Genomic DNA, 18,098 nt, shown 5'->3' on the forward strand with positions numbered 1-18,098 from the left:
TTTACCTGCTTTAACCATTCAGTAACTCTAATTCTTTTTTCTTAGCTAATAAACCTATAGTTCTTTTACTGTAGAATAGACTGCCAGCGTTGTCTTTGGTGTAAGATCTGGAATACCAGTTGATCGGGGGTAAGTGACTAGTCTCTTGGGACTGGGAGCAACCTGAGGTGATGTGATTTTTGGTTTATGTGACCATTACCACTAAGTCCAATTTATCTGGATGGCAAGATAGGCTAGAGAGCCTAAGGCAGTGGTTCCCAAACTAGGGGCAACGCTTGTTCAGGGAAAGCCCCTGGCGGGCCGGGCTGGTTTGTTTACCTGCTGCGTCTGCAGGTTCGGCCAATCGCAGCTCCCAGTGACCGTGGTTCACAGCTCCAGGCCAATGGGGGCTGCGGGAAGGGCAGCCAGCATGTCCCTCGGCCCATGCCACTTCCCGCAGCCCCCACTGGCAGAGAAAGGCGAACCGCGGCCACTGGGAGCTGCGATCGGCTGAACCTGCGGATGCGGCAGGTAAATAAACCGCCCTGACCTGCCAAGAGCTTTCCCTGAACAAGCGTCGCCCCTAGTTTGGGAACCACTGGCCTAAAGGGACTGTCTGTGGCTCCATGATAAGACTAGTATAATGATCCAGGCGTTCACATTTGTTACTGGTTTGGTGAAATCTAATTATAGAACATACCACCATTTTGGAAGGGTGACCATTTGTCCCGTCTTGGCCAGGACAGTCCCTTTTTTAAGCCCTGTCCCGGATGGCCTGATTTTTTTCCCAAAAGGAGGCATTTGTCCGTTTGCTCTTGCTGATTTGATCAGTTGGCAAGAGCAAACAGGACAAATACTCACTTTTGTCAAAAAGTGGGGTGTGGAGGGGGTGAGAAGAGATTCCAGACCCCCACAGTGGGGAGGCAGGGCTGTGGGGGCAGCAGTGTTCCAGCACATGTGGGGGATCCCCCATTTGCACAGGGGGGGCCCTCAGGGTTCCAGCGACCGGGAAACAGCCTGGCACATGGCAGGGGGGAACGACGACACAGGATTACAGTGACGGGCAACAGCATGGCGGGGCCCTCCGGCGAGCAGCTGGGGGTGTCCCATTTTCTCTTTCGGAAATATGGTCCGCCTACATTTTGGGGTATCTGCCCTTGTTTTCTGACAGTCTGCCCTGAGACAGGCACTCACATTTGAGAGTCATTCCAGACAGCATGACAGGTGCATTATTGGATAATGGGGGAGTGTTCTTATTCATCACTTGCATTATTTTCTGAACTGCTTAATGTCACTAATAAGTCATAAAACTACATTTATTCATAATGCATAAAATTGAGATGAGAGCTTTATTTATAGTAGCCTTTCAAGCTCTGGCTGTTGTAGCATACGTAACAAATTTCAGACTGCATTTCTGTAGAAGCCAAGACGAAAAGCTGATCTACAGAAACAATTTGTCAAACCTGGCAAAGCAGAAAATGCGTCAGCTCCTTTTTACAGCACTTCACTGTCATTTTTTTATGGTCTCCTATTGTTCAGAACGTTCCTGATGTCTTGGTTATAAAAACAGGGAGTTCAAATTGCCATAAATTAACCTAACTCTTACAGTAAATTTTACAGTCCTCCATTGATCAGAAGTGCAGGTGAATGCCCTCCAAATCTTTACTGTCTTGGCAATTGTTTCACAAAGCCATTACAGATCCGAGCAAGGAAAGGACTAACTCAATCCAGGAGATTTTTAGAAGAAAGCAAGCTGAAGCAAAGAAGGCAGAAAGTAGGTTATAAATCAGTTTGTCATGAAATTAAACTATTACGTGGAAAACAAATTATACTATAAAGATTAATCAAGTAACTTTATTCTGCAGCAACCTATATGAGCATCTGGGTAAACAGAAACCTCATGAAATGTTTTGCTGCAAAGCTGACTTCAATAATATATGCAAATGATAAATTCAACAATTCTGCTCACTGCCAGAAATAAAATAAATGGCTTCAGGAGCAAACAACACTGATTCATACTGTGCTCAAGCACTAGACAACCAATCTATTAAACTACACAAGAGAAAAAAAATCAAAGCAGCTTTGTTATCTTACTTGTGACACCTTAGTTAAATCTCAGGCATTACCTCTTTATACTAGCATAAATATGTAGCCTTCTACATCTTTTATAATGTGGTTACAGACACAAAAATGTTATAGTCAAAAACAAGAGCTAGTTCAAGGAATTTCAGACTTCAAAATAGGCAAGATACAAAGCTAAAATTCATATGTTCCTTTTTCAGTTATGAATACTTTCACTAAAACATAAATATTTTAACATATATTAATTTTTTCTGACATTCAAAATTGTAAAGTCAATATGGCAGAATTATTGTTAAAAGCACATATGTACAAATATTCTTTTTTCCATACATAAAGTATTTGGCATAATTATAACAATCTTACTGCATACACAACTGTTTGCTTCTTTTTTCACATAATGGTACGCTCCTCATTAAAATTAACCAGTTATGTACAAAAATACTTGAACATTTATTATAGAAAACCTCTATAGCTACCATCAACAGCACATACCTGCTGAAGGTTTCATTGAGAGAATATAAAAAGTGGTCACTTTCTTCCAGTTAAGCAATCAACAAAGCAAACAATTAAAATCAACATGAGCTTCCCCAAAAAAGGAGAATATTTTTAACATGATTTAAAATACAGTTCATAAATCTGTTGTCAACCAAGTGTTAAAAACAGTAAGAAAAAGAAAGAGAGCTACGAAAAGTACATACACAAGGTGCTTTTTCCACACTCCTACGACTGGGCATTAGCTTTCCATAGCTTTACGGATGCTATCTAGTGAAATTCAACCTAGAACTGTCTACTACATCTTCCTTCAGTAAAGATGACAATGATCAACTAAGTTAAAACAAAACAAACAATAACAAAAACCTCCACTCGTAAGAATATACATGAAGAGCTGTTAGGAATTTTGCTAATTTGTGCAGAATTGTGAATTAATGCCCTGAATCTTTTAAAAATTTACTGATACATACCCAGTGATTCTTATTCTTTAAATTTGTTCACTCACTGCATTGATTTGATACTAACCAGTATCGATTCTTGTGTATCCTTAGTAACGGGACACATTCATTTGTGCCTCTAGAATATCTGGATATTTGTTCTTCTGGTACAGAGGGTTTTTTTTTTTTAAGTTAACTTTCAAAGACAGGAGAAAACCTCCAACTAACTGTTAATGAGATTTTTTTCCCCTGTATAGGCTAACTGAAAGAGTAAAGGTAAATCGCACCATAAAAAGAAAGAAGTGCACCAGATACAGAAGATAAGCTACTGTTATAGGACTAAAGAGCTTATCAACAAACAACTTAAGGGGGGGAGGGATAGCTCAGTGGTTTGAGCATTGACCTGCTAAACCCAGGGTTGTGAGCTCAATCCTTGAGGCAGCCATTTAGGGATCGGGGGCAAAAATTGGGGATTGGTCCTGCTTTGAGCAGGGGGTTGGACTAAATGACCTCCTGAGGTCCCTTCCAACCCTGATATTCTATGATTCTATGAACTTAATTCCCAGAAAGGTGATCTACACTGAATGAAATGTGGATATTTGTTACTCTTAAAAAGCAACACAAAAGTAGTATTTTGTTTCAAGAACTCACTCTAACCCATGTCCTTACAACTTTTTACTGCGGGGTAACTTGCATTAAAACCCCTCCTCTTCCTCCGCCACCACCACCAAATTGACCAACCTGTTCATGGGGAAAGGGGAACAACTTTCAGCCTACTTGCAGAAATGTTCTAGCCTACAAACAATGTTGTTAGAAAGCGTGCATTTCTTTCTCGTGATTAGCTCAGTTAGCATAGCCTACATTTTGTAAAAAGCATACAATTAATGTAAATGAGAGCTTGTGGGGTTTTAGATTTAATTAAATTATATTTTATAAAAATGAACATAAGATATCAAAAAGCTATGCATCCATATTTACCACCTTGAAATTAACAAAATTCTCTCATTCATGCTTCCTGTAATACCTGGCAATCAAAATTATTAATTTTATTTAATAATGTGCAACATAATATTAATAAGCATTTAAAAGAAAATTGGGTAAAATATTAAAGTGCCTACACTAAATGTATTTAAATATTATTTCATAAACGGTAAAGAAGTCATTGCAAGTACATATAAAAGTGACTTCTTATAACTGAGACACTTTCCGAGGAAGAGGCCTGGGCCGAGGAAGCTGTTCAGTCCTCCGGCTACTGTTTTCCTGATTGTTGGGCCGCGCCAGCAGGGGTTTGGGTGGCAGTGCTGGTGGATCTGCAGTGATAGGGATGGAGAGGCTGTGAGGTAGCGGAACAGGCCGTCTCAAAGTTCGTTCATAAACGCTGTAAGGTGGCGGCGTTTTACTTTCTTTTCTCATTGGCTCCTCAGAAACACTGTAGTTTGGAATAGTCTGTTCACTCCCTTGACTTTCAAAGCCAGAAGTTTCTGATGTGCTGCATCGGCTAAGCGAAGAGATTCCACTGCTGTAACTTCCTGACAAGACTGGGGAGTTGGATATGAGCCCCGAGGAATGACATTCCACTGGAGATGGGGTAAATGATTGCATGGATCCCTGCAAAGAAGAAAAGAGAAGGATTCATGTGAAGGAGAATTAAGAGCAATGTTTCTCCGTGAACACTAAAAACCCGGGTAGATTTTTTTTTGGCACAGGTTCTTGGGGGCTTGATAAATGGAACACGTATTTATGGTTGAATTAAGATCCAGTAAAAAACAAGTCAAAGCTTGTCTATAGAATGCTTATATTTTCAAACTATACATCAAATACTGTTCATGTCAACAATTTATTTTAATGGAAGTAAGCTATATTAAAATGATGTATTCCTATCATCAGTCTCCGGAAAAATCTGTCAGTGTTTAAAAAGAAAACGTTCATAGTATTGACGATGGAATATGTATCCATAGCTTGCAGTGTAACTAGTAGCACGGTGCCCTCTACTGCCAGAACACTGTATCTACATCACATTCAGTACTGCTACTTCAGTCTCCGGTTTAGAACGTATTTACAGCTTTCCTCCCATTTTTTGCAATGAATCATGCTGTAAAAAGAGCACACATGAAGCAGTGTTATATCTAATATTACATGTATGATTTTTTTAAAATTAACTACTTAATAATTTTGTAACACAGGAATGATAGCTGTGTAAATGAGAATAAACTTTTATTGAATTCCCCTGCATTTATCAGTGCGGTGTTTGGTTTCAGGTCCGTAACTTATTACCAGATACCATTAACAGTGCAGGTAGCTTCAAATTCTCCAGTGTGCATCAATGCTATTTAAAATTTTTAGCATCTTCTGCTTGTAAAAGCCACAGGACTTCCAGGATTGGAAATATACTCAAATCACCATCACCAGCCTGGTTTAGAGGTATTGTTTGCCCTAAGCCAAGTGGTGATGAGCCAGCTCAAGCTATTGTATATGTGATAAATATTATTTACTAAAGATATTATCCACTAAGATTCTCACTCATGAGTCCTAGCTCCTCAGCACAAGATTGGTCGAACTCCCTCAACTCTTAAAAAATATTTATCCTCAAGAACAATAGTACTGGAGTAGAATATAAGACAGGCCCTCTATTGGCAGTCATGTGCCACTGTCGACACCTGAAGTCAGAGGTATTGAGTTCTTGGTCCTCAGAAAAGGCGGAGCCTCCCCCATAAGGATGAAGACAACAGGTTCTGAGAGAGGGCCAGGATCTCTCCCATGTACTCCTGTTGAGGCCTCCAAATCAAGGCAGCTCCACATTATGGTTTCCAGATTTCCCCTTTCTACATTCATGTTGTAGAAGTGGGGAGAGTGAATCCAGCTTTGCTGGTTCACTTGTAATCTTTTGCAAGGATATTATGAAGCCTACTCAACTTCAAGGCTCTGCTTGATTCCTACATTGGCAGATATAGGATTTGTTGGCCGAGGCAGACCGGTTTTTGCACAGATGACGACACTCAAACGTCAGTGCTCTTGGGGCATGAAGTTCTATCCTTGATGCAGAGCCTATATCGTGCTACCTTATGTCATTTTTCTATTGGGATATTTCTGAAGCTTCTTACTTTCCAGGAGTGAGAATCCTGTCAGTGAGAATCATTAGAGAAGGGAAAAATACCTATAATTATAGTTTGCTGTAGATTTTACTCCAATAGGTTTCTTATGCATTTACCCCACATAGAATTTGGGGATTTTTAGAACTGGTTGAATTTTTTTTTTTTTTTTGAAAACAAAAAACCAAACCTGTTTAAAATTTTCACAATCTCTTTTTTACTGTTACTTTTTTCTCTCCTCAGCTCTAGCGATCTTTTATTAAAGTGTCTTAGTGCTTGTACTTTGTTTCTGTTTTTTCTCTGGAGCAATTTTTTCAATGATGATTAAATATTTTTAATTGGCCTCTCCTGGGAACTCTGCCGCCGACATAAGTGAAGGATCGGACTTGCAATGTTTGTTGGGCAGCATTAATACCAGGCAGGGGATGGTGCACAATGGTCAAAGAGGGGACATGACACACACTACTCCATTACTGCTATCCTTGTGGGTCAAAATTCTTCATGAACTAACAGAGTTTTGTTGGTCAGACGCTAAGGAGTTAAGAGACAGGAAGGAAAATTTTAGCAGAACATCTTCAGGGAAGCAGAATCACAGTAATTTTCCATTTTTGATTTTGATTTCTTTACAGTAGAACAGCAATTGTACTGAATTGTGAGGAATTGAATGTGTTAGGAAAGGTGTAGACTTCTAGTGATTTGCTGACAACTTAGTTTATCCTAAGCATTTTTATATAATGCCCATCACTGCAATAATTAGGCACCAGTAGTATACTGTCCATTAGAATCTCCTTATTCTCCTCTGACTGTCCTGGAAGTTAAGAGGCCACACACTACTATAGGCCAGAGGCTCACAATTCTGATGAAGAAAGGAATGAAAGAAGCTTGGGTTTGAAAACCTGTAAGAAATATTATTAGTTTTTAATTATGACTTACTCATAAACTCAGGACGTATTATTATTAAAGCATGAAATATACAACAACAAACACCTGAAGAGATAAGAAAAGACACTGCACATACAAAAGGTTTTGCTAAGTACTAAATACGTTAGACTTATGCTAGCTAGTTTGAGAGACAATCCAGACACAGCAGACTCAATCCTCAGCTGAATAGTCGTGGAGGGAACGTGGATCTAAAACAACTTTCTGTTCCTCTGATCTTGGGCTGGCTGGTGCTCAGCTGCTCTGTTCCAGACTAGGATCAGACAGCTGTGAGCACTGCAGTGGAGTGGAGAGAGGTGCTTAGAGCTGGCTTTATGCATCCCCACCCCATGTCGGGGGAATTCTTGGCTGCCCATCTAGGGACTGAGTCAAAGCCCACTGAAGTCATTGGAAAGATGGAAAAATTTTCATTTACATCAATGGAATTTAGATTAGATTCTTAGGGGCAACTTCCTCAGGCAATGCAAAGGGGCTGGAAGAAGGGCCAAAGATTGAGTCCAACATATGGCAGAGGAAAAATGAAGTGGGTTTTACTTAATTGTCACTGTGGGCTAAGAAAGTTGGTGTATTCTGGAAATCCTGCTAAACTGCTTCCTTCAGCCAATATAAATTAAAAGTTATGCACCACACAACATAGACTTAACAAGGCCCACGGAATAGGCCAGTACCTTCATTGGAGATCTGCCAGCAGGAGAAGGGGAAACTGAAGCCACATGCCTTGCTGGTGAAGCTGTGAAGTTAGAAAGGTTTCAATTCAATTTCACAGAAACTAGACATATTTTAGAATGCCACCCTCATGAAAACCGTAAATCAAGTTTATCACAGAAATTCTACCAGATACAAAAGGTCACCAGTATGTTTAGATGGTTCACAGGAAAAAAAAAAAAAGATACAAAGGTATTCTTGGGAAAGCGTTGTTAATGAAAAAGAGATGATCCAATTTTTACTACCCAATACCTCCCCCTGCTCCATTCTGTGCATCTTGCTCAGAGGCTGTGCATGCTTTAGAAGATTTCATTTGTTTTCAAAGTTATGCAAAGGTTATCTTACAAGAGAATACATACAGCATGAAATATTTATGCACTCATCTCCCCTGGCAATTTTTACATCATTCTAAACTAACTGGCAACGTGATTGAAAACATTTCCTTATCATGCTTTCTTCCCCTCCCTTTGCTTTTTCTTTTAAGGACAAAATTCTATATGTATGTGTTAAAGAAGCAACAACACATGACAAAACATGCTTCTGTCAGAAGCCTGAAGGTCCATGGTGTATTGTGAGGCATGAGGATAAATGGAAAATATCTTCAATCACTTGAAAATAATCATACTTAAAGTAGCATTTAAATATCTTTTCTTTTAAATTGACAAATGATTTTTGAAGGGCAAACTGGTTAATGAAACTGAAACCATGGACTTACATGACAGCCTATACAGCACCACCCAATAAGATCCTTCTTTTCATAGTGCCCAGTTTGTGATTACTAACCTCTAACCATCGTAAGGTCAAAAGACAAAAAAAATCAATACTCTCTTTTGGTATTAACATGTTTGACTCTAATAAGTCATTCAGTGAAGATGCAGGATATTGAAAATGGAATGTTACAAGAGTACAGAATGTTAACAAGGTGAACAACTGCAGTTCTACAGTCTTCCATCCACAGCAATCAACTGATAAATTAGCCTGCCAAGGGAGTTAAGTGTTAATCACAGTGGAAAGAGTCAAAACTATCAAGTAAATCATTTTGTATTGGAGGATGGCCTGAAATGTTCATATACTCACCAGTTTGTGTGGGTCTTGGTGGCACAGGGGGAGACATAAGCTTTCCACTTTCTGACATGTTCCTGGCTTCTTTCCCATTGTCCAGGCTCCAGCTGCTGGGGGTGGTGTTTACAGCTGGAAGAGAATGACAATGCTGACACATCTGCTAATATTTCCAGCTCTCAATTCCAACCTCTCCACCTTTCCTAGATCCATGAAGATTACAAATATGTAGAGTTAACATGTTAACCAACTTAACAGCATGCCTGAAAAAACTTGCATGATTACAATAGCATTTCAAAAAGCACTTAAAATCATGCATGTTAGACTCCTGGCCTGCTTAATGTATGTACGTGGCCGATAGGTGAATTTGAGATTGTACAGCAAGTTGGACCTTATCAGCAGTAGCAGCTGAAAGAGCACTCTGGTGCTTTGCACACGCAGATCCAGCTACAGAGAGAAACAGACTACGATCCCATGAATACGGTCAGGGCTAGTCTACACTAGAAGCACTACATCAGGTGCAGCTGCACCGATGCAGTTGCGCTGCTGTAGCACATCTGGTGAAGACGCTCTATGCTGATGGGAGAGCACTCTCCTGTCAGCATAAGTACTCTGCCTCCTCGAGAGGCAGAAGCTAGTCAGTGGAAGAGCATCTCTTGCTGACACAGCGCCAGTGTGGACAGTGCTTAGGTCGCTGTAACTTGTGTTGCTCAGGGGGATGACTTTTTCACACCCCTAAGCAAGGTAAATTACAACGACTTAAGCGATAGTGTAGACCTGCCCTCAGATTCCCTCTGTAACAGGCTCCCTGTTTAAAGAGTTCTATGTGGAATGAAACAGACTGTTCCTAGGCAGTTTCTTCTGAGTCGCTTTATATATGGAAAGACTGGAGAAGGAAACTGACTAGAATTCCAGCCAATATTCCCACAGAATATCTTCAATTTTAACACACTTCTGTTGCTCTGGTATAGACAAAAAACAAAACAAACAAAAGAAACCAACCCAACCAAAACAACCGAGAGAGAGAGGGAGGGAGAGAGAGCGCGCAAAGTGGAAGGGGAGAGGAACTGAACAAAAATACATAGGCCGATGAAGAGAAGAAATAAAAAAGGTTAAAATACATTAAAAATAGCACAAAGCAAAAAATGGAGTGAGGGTAGCATATGACCCTTACTTTGTATCCATGGTCCAAAGGTTCTAATTAAATATGTAATTTTACTTGGTCGCAGATGACTTTGGCACCCTTGACTTGTATAAGATCACTGTTTGGTATTTATCGGTGTCATTTTTCAGGGCTTGTGCATCTTTAATTGAATTGTAGTGCATGGAATAGAGATTACTGCACAAAGCATAGAATATTCTCTATGACGGGAAGCAGAGAGGTCTCATACTATAATGTTCTCCACACTTGTCTGACAAAAAGACATTTAACACTGGCAGGCCCAAAAGAGATCTTAAAAATTTCAGTTTTCCTTAAAGCTACCCTCTAGTTAATGAAAAATCTACGACCTTCAAAAAAATAAAGACTACAGAATTGGTAGAAGCCCTTTTAAGCTGAACCATCTGTTGACAATACATTCAAAGCACTTCCAACATATAGGGAGCACAAGCTCTATCTATACCATTCTTCTCTTTGCCTGTCCTCCATACTTGTGTGCAAACATGGTATTGAAACACAGCAGGACCTTGTGCTCATTTACAAGAATGGAGTGAAAGTTAGAGTACAGTGTTAATGTTATTCACTATTTCTATTGCAGTACATTTAAGGACTACCACATTCCTACTCTACCAGGCACTGTACAAATAACACAAGGATTTGTACAAACAACACAAGGATAGTCCCTACCCCAGAGATCTTACAATTTAGAAAATACAGAACAGGGAATAAATACACAACTGAGGGGAGCGAGGTGTGTTTAAACCAGTATCCAATTGGTTTCTATAGTCATGTACCCAGATGTTCATGTGCCCAGATAATAATGACAAATCTGATATTGGCACGAACCAACCTTGACAGTAATCCATTTGCAGAAATATTGCTCATAACCTGTCACTACATTAAAAAACAAAACAATGACAAAAATTTCCTGACATTTTATTATACTTTCTAAAGCAAAAACATTTTATAATTTGTTCCCTGTAGATATTACAAAGAACTAATTTGTAATGAGTGAACAATTTTATTCAAGGGGGGGTAAATAATGAAATTGTTTGCTTGGAGAACAACTAATTCATGAACTAAATTAAAACAAATGTATTTAAAGCACCAAAATAAGATTTCTTGTATATTTAATTTTCCAGTCCTAATACCCAGGATTCAGGTTTACCTGGCAACTTACCATTTACATTTTAATATTCATTTGTTCGTAAGTACACATAACATATATTATGCTTTTAATAGGTACCAATTAAAATGCATTCCAGTGAGAACATTTTTATCAATCTATCTTTTTGACTAGTTCTTCTGAGGAGTGCTTCTGCAGTAGAGGGTTGACCCTGAGAGCAGGACACAGTAATCAGCCTATTTCCTAAAAGACCATTTTGTCTTTTTATTTCCTAATATGTAATAGAGACATTTAACATATTGATGGTAACACGTTACTTCCATCTAGCAGCATGATCTGTCCTTACTTTAAAAGTGACCAGGTGGGCATGACCCCTGCTAACTGGCTCCCTAGGCTCCAACCTTGTGGTTGAGTAAACTCCCTAAGATGGCCAGTTCTTCAGCTCCCAGACCAGCATAATTGAAATTCTGTAAAGACCAAAATATTTCTGCTGCCTGGACATTTTGGATTTTTTGGTCCCATGAAAAATTCTGGTTTTTGAACTTTCATCCCGATTCAAGTAAAAAAATATTAGAAAACTCAATTTACTTTGCAGGATGGAAATTCTACTTCCTGGTCGGCGCTAGTTATAATTTTCTTTTGAAATGTCTGATTTGAATTAATCTGTTTTACTGTAAACCATTTGGAGTGTGTCTGTATATTCCAGAGTGATTTCAGTGAAAAGGTTAGTGCTCTGTGTAATTACGCCAACAATACAGAAGCATCCTCATTTATATTTTCTTTATAGCAAATAACGGATGTTTCTTATTTACTTTAATATGGTAAAGATAATTAGATCTAGTTCCAGTAGCATTCCAGATATAAACATTACTAACTATACGTGGGGAGGAGCAGCGGTGAATTATGTATGGCTAAATGGGAAATGGATGTATCAAACTTCAGGGTTGCCTCCCATCCCAAGGCAAGATCATCTCAACCTCCCCTTTAGCCTCCAGATGAACATGTATCTTTCTCCCACTTCTGAGCCTTTAAACTTCCTCCCAAGTGAGCCAGTCCAGCCAGCTCAAGACCGTGCTAGCAGGCAGACAGCCAGCAGCAATGCCTTGCCATCTGCTGCTCCATCACTGACTCTTACTACCTCCTGTCTCCTGGGCCCTTCTGAATACAAGGCTCAGATCACAGGTACACTGTCTTGTCAACTGTTTGAAATGGGCCATCCTGATTATCACTACAAAAGATTTTTTTTCCCTGCTTAGAACAGCCCACCTTAATTAATTGGTCTTGTTACAGTTGGTATGGCAACACCCATTTTTTCATGGTGTGTGTGTGTGTGTGTGTGTGTGTGTGTGTGTCTTCCTACTGTATTTTCCACTGAATGCATCCGATGAAGTGGGTTTTAGCCCACAAAAGCGTACGCCCTAATAAATTTGTTAGTCTCTAAGGTGACACAAGTACTCCTCGGGGTTTTTTTTTTTGCTGATACAGACTAACACGGCTACCACTCTGAAACCTGTCCCTTTCTTGTGAAGCACTTTGAGATGTATGGATGGGACGTGCTATATGAGATCTAGGAACTATTATTATTCACCAGCCTGTCAGGAGGAGTGGCATTCTAGAGTGACAACTTTAATTGTATCTTCACTGATACCCAGACTGGCAGTGGTACAGGATTCTACTCACCTTTCTCAGGGCCAGACAGGTTAGGATCACTTCGGGGCAAAGCACCATCTCCGATATGATTAAACAGCATTCTCTGGAAATTCAGAACAGTGCATTTTATGGGAAAAGACAATGGCAATCCAATGACCTTTTAAAATACAATTACATTAGTTTTGCAAAAACAAAATGTTCAAAAGAATTTGGCCCAAATTATTTAAATAAGGAAAATGATCTTGAAAACTGAGGTAATCCAAATATATGTCTACAGAGCTGGTAGTTTTGTATGTTTGTTTTTTGTTTATTAAAGAGGCATATTGGGGTAACCCCCCTGATAACTTAAAATTGTATGGAAATGGGTAGAAAAAAATTGAGATTAATTCCTCCTTTTCGTAAATGTGTACATATTGGAATAATTTGAGACAGTTATTATTTATTGGCTTTGGCAGTATATAAAGCAAGTTCCCTGCTCCATTACAATTACAACTTAAGGCCCAATCCTGAAGTGAAATCTGTGTGCTTTGACTTCAGTTGGATAGCAAATGGGTATAGAGGTCCATTTGCAAAGATTTCATTGTAGGATCAGGATCTGAATTGGATACCAATATTTGGAGATGTCTAGGATGTTGCTATTTCCTTGGTACAGGGTGTTTTCCTAATTCTGCCCAAGATCTGACTCTTCATGGTAGCAGGGTTCCTTAGCTTTATAGTGGGTAAGAATTATCCCCTGTATTGTGGCAATTCCCTCCTACCTGAATATTGATTACTACAGAAATCATAGGAATACAATGCTATAAAATTATTCTAAGCTCCTAGGTGTTTCTATTAGCAACATTCACACAGCACATTCCACTTTTTGGAAATCTTTTTTGACATTAAATAACAGGAAAATAAAATAAACAGCTATTCCCACAAATAACTCAGATCTAATTTTTGAGGAAAATCTAAATAGAGTGCTGTGTTCTGCAATTTAAAGGCAGATCAGACCAACAATTAGTGAGGGAAAACCAATCAAGCCTGTTATCACATCTTCTTCCAGCATTAACTACTGCCCTTTGCCAAGAGAGTGAGGCAATAAGTAAAAAAAGAATCTGGTTTCCTTTCTGAAGGAAAAGTCCAGGGGCTGAAAAAGCACTGAAGTCACTAGTAGGGATCAAGGAAGCAAATTCATATGAAACACAAAGGAAAGAGGATAGATTGAAACAAAGAATGACAGTTATGTAGTTTGGAATGCTGTTGTAGCTGTGTAGGTTCTAGGATAAGAGAGAGACAAGGTGGAAGAGGTAACTTTTATTTGGCCCAGCTTCTACTGATGGAAGATACTAATATTTGGTTATGTCCAGGATGTTGAAGCTTATCAGGGCATCCAGGAACAACATCATAACCAGCATCAACTTCCTGGATGCAACAATCAGCTTCAACAATGGAACCCTACAGACAATTATATACAAGAAACACACGAATCACCACACCTACCTTCACAGATCCAGTAACCATCCCAAACACACCAATAAATCTGTTATCTACAGCCAGGAACTCAGATCCATAGAATATGCTCCAAAGATAGACCTTTAACATCCATATAACTGCCTTCATCAGACAAGGACACTCCATCAGAGAAGCAGATCACATCATGGAATGGGCCACCCAAATACCTCGAGAGAACTTGCTTTGATACAAAAACAAAAAACAAAACAAAAAAACCCCCCAAACCCCCCACCAACCGAAAACCCACCCAAACAAACCCCCAAACTCCAAACGCACACCCCTGCTTGTCACCTACCAACACATACGGAGAATCATCAAACAATTACAACCCATACTTGATCGCATCCTGAAATAAATCTTTCCGAAACTCCCCTCTTCTGGCCTTCAAACAAATCCCCAACATCATCAGAAGCAAGCTTCCCATAGACCAGGACACACCAATTCAAAGCAGCACCACACCCTGCCAGAACAACAGATGTAAAACCTACAGACAGAGGCTGATTAAGTTCTCCTGGGGCCCTGGGCCAGAACAAGTGGAGGGGCTCCGGTGGCAGAACTGTGGCCCCGCCGCACCACTTCCGCCTGTGGTCCTGCCCCCATTCTTTCCCTTCTGCCTGCAGCCTCGCTCATGGTCCCACCCCATTCTGCCCCTTCCCCTGTAGCCCTGCTCCTGTTCCACCCATGGCCCCACCCCATTCCACCCCTTCCCCTGTGGCCCTAGCCCTGTTTCGCCCGTGATCCCGCCCCGCCCCACTGTGGCCCCATTCCCCTGTTTGCTCCTTTTGGCTCCCCCTCACTGAAGCCCCAAGACCATAAAAGCTCTATCCCCACACCACAGCCCCAGCCCTGAAGCTGCGGCAGGAAGCGAGAGCTCCTCCAATCCTGGGGCTGCAGCCAGGGTCCAGGCACTCAGACTTTCCCCACCCTGACCCCCAGGCCTTCTGCCGGGACTAGGTCCGGGTGCTCGGGCTTTCCCTGCCCTACCCCACCTGCTTGGTGCGGAGATAAAGGAAGAAGGAGGCATGCCTCAGGGCCCTATTTCACCCTGGGGTGTTCGCTACTTCCCATCACCCAACACAGATGTAATGAGGTTAAGTGGTGTCCATATAAAATAAGAACTACTAATTATTCCTCAAGAAAGGCTTTTAATGATTTTTACTACAATAACAGCATAAACAAAATAAAAAAAGGAAAAGCAAAGACCAGCACTGAATGAGAATTAATACAAAAGGCAGATTATATTGAAGACAAGTGCCAGTACATGTAATATTGTGAACCATTTGCGAGTTTCTGAACAGTGACATTACATATGCTGGTCCTGGCAGGCTACAATCAAAGCCCGGAAGACAACCATAAGTAAAGCTATTATTTACCAGCTTTATATTCCTGGTTATGCTTCAGTTGGCCGTTTTCCACACTGGTCAGGTACAGACAGTCGAGACATGCACGTCCCTTTGGTTCAGGGAGCGTGGGTCAGGTTTACCGAAAACACACACACACACACAGAGTCCCGTGCCTTCATTCTTTTTATCTGATCTGATGGCTGTGTTTTAGAACAGACCAACCAATCAGGGTGGGCCACATTGGTTATGTGGTTGCCCTAGTTGTATAATTGATGCATATTTAATTTTTATGTCCAATTGTTAGTTGTTCGTATAATTGAGGCCTAATTATTTTCTGTAGCCAATTAGATCTTGAATGTGGGTAATTTGGGGTTGATAAGTACATAGGAGTCAGCATAAATTGTTATCTGGTTGCAGTGTGTCCTGACCAGAAGCCACAAGCTTAAGCTTTGTTTTTGCAAGGCTTACATTTTTAAGTATATGGAAGTTTGAGGCCAAACAGTTGCAATACTTCTATTTCGTTCAAGCTTGATAAGACAGTTGTTCAATTTATTCACACCTGGCGCTTCTGCCAGGGACCAGGGTCGGAGAACTGGGGTTTCCCCTGCCTACCCCACGGCTTCTGCCACGGCTCTGAGCTTCTGCTGCCCCATGGCGGATTTCTGCTGGGGTCCCATTTTTCCAGGGCCCCCCGCAATTGGCCAGGGCCCCTGGATAAAGGCTCAATGGGTCCATTGAATAATCTGCCATGACCCACAGACTTATCTCCACCGCTAAGGTGATTAATGCCTGACACGACACGCAAGATCCATGGATTCTAGGCATGCCTAACACAACACGTGGTGTATCTCATCCAGTGCATCAAATGCCCCAACAACTATGTGGGTGAAACCAGACAATCACTTCATTCTTGAATGACCTCACACAAAAAAATGATAAAAGACAAAAACACCCTACCACCTCTGGGCAAACACTTTTCACAAAGTGATACTCCATATCTGACCTCTCAGTCCTCATCCTGAAGTTCATAACTCTGGTAAACAAATGAAAATCATGGTCTCAATAAACACTGGGTGTATGGATCATTAAAACATTTTGTAACCTACTAACCTTCTTTTTTTCTATGACTGCAGTGGTGTTAATTCATTTTAACCCACTTCATTTTAAGGAGTTTCTTGCAACATGTGCTAACCTCTCATGTTTAACAATCTGTCCCACCCTGTATTTAGCTGTGACACTCTGGTTACCTTTTCCAGACCTGAAGAAGAGCTTTGTGAAGATTGAAAACTTCTCTCTTCCACCAACAGAAGTTGGTCCTATAAAAGATATTACCTCACCCACCTTGTCTCTCTTATGTAGGAGAAGGACTCCAATCATGGAGCAAATCAGGACTGAAAAAGACAACAAACCAATTACAGGGGCAAGTGTCTATGGAGCTTTTCAACACCAACAATAGGCATTCACATTCTTCATATGGAGAACAGGTAAGAGAGACAAGGCATCACAACCCAGCCAGAGACCAAGCAGCTAGAACTGAAAGGTAGTCAGTAGATGGATTGATGTAGTCTTAAACAGCCACTCAAGGCAGGAATACTTGTCCAATACTTCTGTAGCTTGGGTCCTACTCAGTCCTTGTAACTTCCTCAAATGAGGTGCTCTGGCAGCATAGGATTTGAAGAACAGGCATTTCCGTTTGTGCCTCTTCTTTTCAGGTTGAAAGACAACAGTATAAATTACTCTTTCACTTGGTGACAAAGAAATCCAGGGAGTATAGTGTGAATGCTCTGATGGAGACCCTGAATGCAAACTAGTGCTAGAATAAAAGTAGTAGGGACTAGTGGCCGCATCAGTATCTAATTTTTATAAAGTGCTAAGGATATCTCTCTGTAAGGAGTGTGAGGATTTGGCCTTTAAAATCTCTCAAGAGTGAATATTTTTTCTGATGATAGAGGGTTAGAACTGTATTTTCTGAATATGACCCATTCTTGCTATCCTGGAAGGAAGGGGCTCTGAGAAGGATACTTGCCCCTTTTCCTAGAAAAAAGTTAGAACCCCTTTAAGGACATGAGAGGAAGAGGGAATAGTTGAAACTTCCTGCCTTTGAAATATGCTTCTTTGCATGAGAAAAGTAATTTTCTACTTACCCTGTCTGGGGACACTGAAGGTAGAGATAGATTGGGAGATTTTTCTGTCAGGTGAGCCTCTGGGAGAGTGGAGATTGGGCATAGCGGCTCCTCACGCTCTCTTGGTGAATCTCTGGTACAGCGCGGAACGGAGGCCGCATTCCACTTGGCAAAGCAAGAGTTTACAGGCTGGGAGCAAAAATGGCACAGTTCTTTCTTTTTGGCTGACCGAAAAGCCACTTTACATACAGAACATCTGCAGGTCTTTGCTCTATGCAGCTTTGGCTGCTCTGCCATTTTGAGAGTGGCAGGAAGCTAACAGTTGAGAATACTCATTTTGTAGTCTCTGAGAACTGCTTCTCAGCCTGGCTAAGATTAAGTATTTGTTCTGAGATTGTCAGCTATCATGATGATGGGCATG

General features: G+C 40.7%; 1 protein-coding gene across 5 annotated transcripts in view; it reads right to left on the reverse strand.

Annotated features, from left to right (window-relative positions):
• Window positions 1-1,344: 1,344 nt before the first annotated feature.
• Window positions 1,345-18,098, reverse strand: part of DOCK4 (dedicator of cytokinesis 4) — a 426,144-nt gene continuing 409,390 nt past the window's right edge. For 2 of the 5 annotated variants that reach the window (XM_073328104.2, XM_073328103.2), the window contains 5 exons: window positions 17,699-17,866; window positions 12,748-12,820; window positions 8,801-8,914; window positions 7,687-7,748; window positions 1,345-4,598 (listed from right to left, as the gene is read on the reverse strand). In XM_073328104.2, the coding sequence (XP_073184205.1) occupies window positions 4,179-4,598; window positions 7,687-7,748; window positions 8,801-8,914; window positions 12,748-12,820; window positions 17,699-17,866 (837 nt within the window). In that variant the 3' untranslated portion in view covers window positions 1,345-4,178. Of the gene's footprint in view, window positions 4,599-7,686; window positions 7,749-8,800; window positions 8,915-12,747; window positions 12,821-17,698; window positions 17,867-18,098 lie in introns of those variants that run through there. The other 3 variants (XM_073328106.2, XM_073328105.2, XR_012156797.2) reach the window with 2 other exon arrangements.

This window comes from Lepidochelys kempii, chromosome 1 (assembly GCF_965140285.1).
Source record: "Lepidochelys kempii isolate rLepKem1 chromosome 1, rLepKem1.hap1, whole genome shotgun sequence".
NCBI classification, from domain to species: domain Eukaryota; kingdom Metazoa; phylum Chordata; order Testudines; family Cheloniidae; genus Lepidochelys; species Lepidochelys kempii.